This window comes from Anneissia japonica, unplaced genomic scaffold (genome assembly GCF_011630105.1).
Source record: "Anneissia japonica isolate Jap-2015-1 unplaced genomic scaffold, ASM1163010v1 scaffold1231_len1163931_cov198, whole genome shotgun sequence".
Classification (NCBI taxonomy): Eukaryota; Metazoa; Echinodermata; class Crinoidea; order Comatulida; family Comatulidae; genus Anneissia; species Anneissia japonica.
Window position 1 is genome coordinate 508551 of NW_022728604.1, and position 6078 is coordinate 514628.

The 6078-nt window shown below is 33.6% G+C and overlaps 1 protein-coding gene across 1 annotated transcript in view; it reads right to left on the reverse strand.

The window, feature by feature from the left end:
• Window positions 1–5218, reverse strand: part of LOC117114368 (glutamate receptor ionotropic, NMDA 3A-like) — a 29889-nt gene extending 24671 nt beyond the window's left edge. The window contains exon 1 of the mRNA XM_033258027.1: window positions 4483–5218. Coding sequence (XP_033113918.1) covers window positions 4483–4806 — 324 coding nt within the window. The 5' untranslated portion in view covers window positions 4807–5218. The remainder of the gene's footprint in view (window positions 1–4482) is intronic.
• Window positions 5219–6078: the final 860 nt, after the last annotated feature.

Sequence of the window (6078 nt, forward strand, 5' to 3'; positions counted from 1 at the left end):
ATATATAGCAATAAATACGGGGAGAAGAAGGGGTAATTGTTAATCACTCAGAAATTCTGTCAAATTTGTCAAATATTAGACCCAGGACGCTTAGATGAGAAGACGACAATTCCACCAGGCTTTAACTGCCCTTCGACCTCGTTGTCATATCAAAATTTTAATTATGTTGATAACAACAGCAATGCCCTTAACGAATATAATTTAATTATTATAATTATCATTTCTCGTAGTTATAGTTACGTTCTAAACATTGTCACAATTCTGGTTTATCACCATTCAAAAAATTAGACTTGCTATGTTTATTACATACAATATATTCATTATCTTAACAATTAACAACATTAATAACAAGGCCTATTATTAATAATTAAAAAAAATCAATATGATAATATTGTTTATAATATAGGTATTCAAGAAAATTATAATTATTATGATAATATTAATAATAATGATAATTAGGTCTATAATGATGATAATAATAGTGATAATGATGATTGCGATGATGATTAAGTTTAATCGTAAACGAATTTTCGGCCACCACTATTATCCATCGACGCAAAACTCGAAGAAATAATTCCAGATTATTAGAAATAACAATTGAATAATAACGCTGTAATCACTGCACAGTAATAATTCGATTTAACAAATTCTCTATTTATTGTATTACGTTCTGCTCAAATGAATTATTTATTCTATCTCGATGAAACGCAAGTAAGGGAGTTAGTGATTACTGATTGGGGACCCGGTTTCGAGTTTTTACCATTTCAATATTTATTAATGCATACAGTTGTACTGTTACAGCGATAAATAATTGAAGTACACAGGAAGAAAGGGAAATTCCATTTGCGGCCTCAGTGGAGCCGTAGGCTGATCGGTACGACATTCGCCTTCAATCACAGGGTCTTAGTTCGAATCCCTTGGGCATCGAAATGTTTTCATATGGGAAATATTTAGTATTAATGATATACTTCTCAAAATGGAAAAATACCTCAAACATTCAAGTAATGTATTGGCTTGCTACGACAAATGTCATCAACTTTCAAATAGATACTTATCAAAACATTTTTTTTGCGTCTGATTTATAATTTGTGTTCATATGGAAATCATCAGTTTTGTCCACACTATCAAATTTTATGTGACGTATGTCATGTGCCCATATATGGGCATGATGATGTCGCAATACATCCCGATCCTAAAGTATTTTGGTGACCGGACGTTAAACAAATATTAGATGTACAATGTGTGGAGTTTATTGTTTAAATTCATCTGCTCGACACACAGTCTTCGATGCTGTATATCATTAATATAATGCATCACACTGTCATCTTGATGTAATCAAGTAGTTATTTGATGTAATTGACGTGGTGTACATGCTGTCAAGATGTGAGTGGAGTAAATGAAAAAAAAAAAGAAATGACATGCGTGATGACGCACCGTAATCTTATAAATGAGAGTGGTATTAGTATTCCTTCCAAATCTAAGACTCATGCAAAACAATACGTTTTGATTATCTTCTTCTATATAGTGTTTGCGTAGTATTACCCTACAATAATTATCAGCCATCATTACTGTATCACGGCTTAGAGAGGGATTTCCAGCGTAGGCCTACTTACAATTCATGTAGTACCACGTAGGCCTACCTCTCAATGACTACTATTTTTCGCTCCAGGCCACTGACAGCAGCTATTCAGCAACATAGGGAAATATGCTAAGGCATAGTAACCATGTGGTGACATTGATTATATACCTGATACATTATTGATAAATGTATATAAATGTTAATCACTCTCGTTCACTGCTTTGTGCTACTCTATCGATAATTCACAATTGCATTCATCAATTTTTTTAAATTAAATCTTATTGTTATGCATCCAACAGCGAGTGTCTATAAATTGGTTAGAAAGGCCTTTTACGTGGTAGGAGGCGTAGCTCATTTAACCTAAAAATAAATGATACGGTACGGTAACATTTTTATTTTATTTGATACATTTTTTTGAAAATTATGAGGGTTAAGCCTCCCAACTAAAACAAGGTCTGTGGATTTTCAAGTGCTACGTGAATCAATCAAGATTGATTGATTGATTGATTGATTGATAGATTGATTGAAATGCATTCAATAAGATTTGTAAAAGAAACTCAACAATGGCGGTAAGAAGACACTAATACGATCAAAATTATCAATAACAAAATGGCTCTTTTTCCTATTATGACTATTATTACTATCATTATCATCATCATTATCATCGTCATCATCATCATCATCATCATCATCATCATCATCATCATCATCATCATCATCATCATCATCATCATTATCTAGCTCCGTAGCTAAGTGAGAACGGGCCCAGTGCAAGGTTAATTGCATTTCCTTTTGATGAGTTATGGCTATTGGAGTGTGTATGTTGGAAGCCGTCAATTTCCCCCGGTAGGGTAGGTGAATTCCCGAAAGCTCCGACCTTTTAAATTTTCAGGAGCCATATTTTAAAATTAAATAATGAAAATTATAGGACTAAGTCTACTGATTCTCCTTTCAGAAAATGCATAGTAGGAAGTACTTCTTATCTTTTTATCCCCATTATCTTACGGCGAAGAGAGGCTTTACGTCGCTGTCACATGCTTTTTATATAAAATCGTGTGCAGAAATCAATTTGATAATATCGAACAAGTGCTATTACCCAAATTCAACATAGAAAATACAATATCAAAAAAAGAAATTGTAAAAAGTTGTTCTTCCCTGAGTCCGTGGTTCATTAATTAATTTAAAAAAAAATCAACAACAATAATTAAATAATAATTAAAATATTAACAATATTATCATCACTATTAATATCAATAATAATAATAATAATAATAATAATAATAATAGTAAATTACAGGTAAAAACACATTCAATTTAAGGAAAAACATTAAAAGACACGAGATGAATTCTCATAAATAGCATTAAAAACAATAAGATAAAAAATTGAAAAAGGCAACTCACACAGAATTTCAGAAAGATCCCACATTTCAAACAAACACGGAAGTAAGCAAACACAACCAGCATCATCATGAATATTACAATGTAAAGAAGCATTGCAGGTACACTAATATGTTGAAAAATGTGATTTAAAATAAATTGGTTTTACGTTAATTTTTAAAACTAAAAGACACTAGTAGCTACCGGTATACTAAATAAATTAATTCGATACTTGTATACCGTTGTTTTACTTCGTTAAGCACAGTAGTCCGTACTGACCTTCCACGATATCAATAGTTATATTTTTAATGTGCATCTGTTATGATAAATTGATGTAGACAATGGGTGTGTGGAATTATTCAGTGTCATACTACGATCACGTAATTCTAGAATGAAATTATATATATAAATCTGTGTAGGGCCTAGGTCTATCCTTTGTAATTGTTTAAGCCTGAGATCGTCACGTGTTCAATCTCCCTACTTATCAAGGGCAGTATTTCACGCTTTCTTCATAATCGTCCCCGCGTATTGACCTATTTTTAAAATTAAAATTGCTCTAACAACGGTATATATATATATATATATTCAGCCTATATATCGATATATGATATTGTATTTTTTACATTATGCATGAAGGAGCATACGCATTAACACCTGCCACTGTTCCCTTTACTGCAAGTTAAACCCCTCCTCCCCCTCTAAATACTGACCGCTCACCTAATCATCGAGCCCCCACTTCATCTTCGCGCCCCATCCCCTCCCCCCATTTTCAGACTCTTAGATACGCCCTTGTATATACACCGAGTCCTGGTCGTGATTAATCATAATTATATCTTATTAGTTTTATTGAAAACGAAATCGCATTAAATTTCAGTAAAAGAAACAGTGGCGGGTGTTAATTCGTAGACTCCTTTATGCATAATGTAAACAATACAATATCGATATAGAGTCTACACAGGAGTCATGTTATATCCACGTGCCAATGAGGAAAGACTAGTGTTGCCTGAAAGCTCTGGTTCTATTTCTGGCTGTTTACCTACGTTTACTTTTCTATCTACAAAAAGATAAATACCATGTTGTAATACGGCTTCAGTTAAAGCTCATCAACTAAAAGTTCCTTTATATCAGTTGTATGAAAAAATGTCTCTGGCAGGGTTCGAACCTGCAACCTATCAACGGAGGCATCATACCCATTAGAGGACGGAGAGCTATAGGATATACTTGCAGATCTAACCCCCAGACAGTTACAATTTTCCGTCAAACGGCAAGTTTTGATCTTGCCGTTCTCAATGCGCAATAGACGGTGCATAATATATGGTTCTTGATATGTGCTATACATTATATTTAATAAAAATCTACAATAAAGATACAACAAGTGGCAAATACATTTTGGGAAAAAATTTATTGTCCCAAAAATGAAATATATATAGGCCTAGGTGATTTGCGATTTAGTGGTATATAATACCGATAATAATTATATAAGGAATAACGTATATAGAATAGTCATGTTCATTAAAATAACTTACCTTATTCGAGTAAACAAGCGAACGAGAACCAATTCCAATAATAGGAATATTTAGGTAAGTTGCCATTGTTGACAATGTATACAGCCTTTTATCGCTAGCTGCTGCGGCTATTCCAATAATATCCGTCTCCTCTGTTAGCCTACAAATTCGGTTCGCTAAATCACCGGGGTTCGTCATTGTTGTTTTCGATACGGCGTGCGATTTGACAATTTTCGGAAACTCGTATCCAGCGTTATCTGTCGTAAACACAACAACTTGCGCCGCTACTTGGCTCGATAGAAATATAAGACATATATTCGCGAAAGTATGAAAATACATAGCCATCGTATCAAGTGGAAAATATCATCATCCGGTTGTGCAAAGTAAATATATCATATTTAGTTCGCTAAAGGCCTAAATACCATTAGCGAAAATTGATAAATTGAAAAGCACTGAGCAGCTTGATTGTGGATTTCGAAGTCGCATTATTGTATTCGAAGAAATCTACTGTGCCGCATAGGTTCGTGTTTTCGCTTAAAAACGTCTTATTGTACAGTGCTGCACTGCTTTTAAATGAATTTCCATTTTCAAACTGTAATCAATAAGATTGAATCTGGACGAGGAAAATCATCTAAGTACTATGAAGATGCACACGTTACAAGTAATTGTTAACTGAAAATCAAACCCACGTAACACGGTTGCTCACATTCCCATATGAGAGAAGTGTCGCGCTTGATATGTTCTCACTGTTGACGAAAACGCCCGCTTGCGGTCTACGTCCATATGGCACGGACAATGATTATGTAATGGTTATGTGAAAAAAATTCAAATTTCTTATGTGGCATCTCTTACTTGTATTATTCGTCCTTATGTATCAAACATATGTTCCACTTTTGAAATTCATTGACCAAGGACATGTGTCAATAGAGAAATTACCTACAAATATGATAACGGGAGTTGAATCTGTTACACAGCGTAGTTAATTAAGAGAATCACCGGCGAGATTTTAAGTAGAAAGAACGGATATCATTTTACACAATTATCTATGGTTATGATATCAACGTCTATATTTATAAAGCAATTAACTGACAAACACCCATCCTAGGTGGACACCGTCTGTCTGCAGTGACCCACCCTGTCTGCTAAAAAGTGTTTAAGGCACGGAATAACAAGACTCAGGTGTATTTTGTGTATTTGTTATCGTAAATTCGCGAGGCCTCCCTAGAAATTTCCAATCGATTTTCAATCGCACTCTAGTTATTAACAAGCTTCCAATTTATATGACATGTCGATAAGGATGCTTCGAATAATTATACTATTCTCTATCAATAGAATAGACTTAAAATAGCAGGTAGGTCGGATTGTACAGGCCTGGTGATTGTAATATTGGCATATACAGTACAACAATAGTTGCTACAGACAGAGAAATCTAAATAGACTGCACGTCATACAAAATATAATACTGTACATAATGTAATGACGCGAACCTGTGAATACAGTAGATCCAAATGAAAACTTTAAAAATAATGTAGAAAACATGGCGGAATATCCGTTGATATATACAAAATTGACAAACAAAAGCTGGCAATTTATATATATATATATATATATATATAT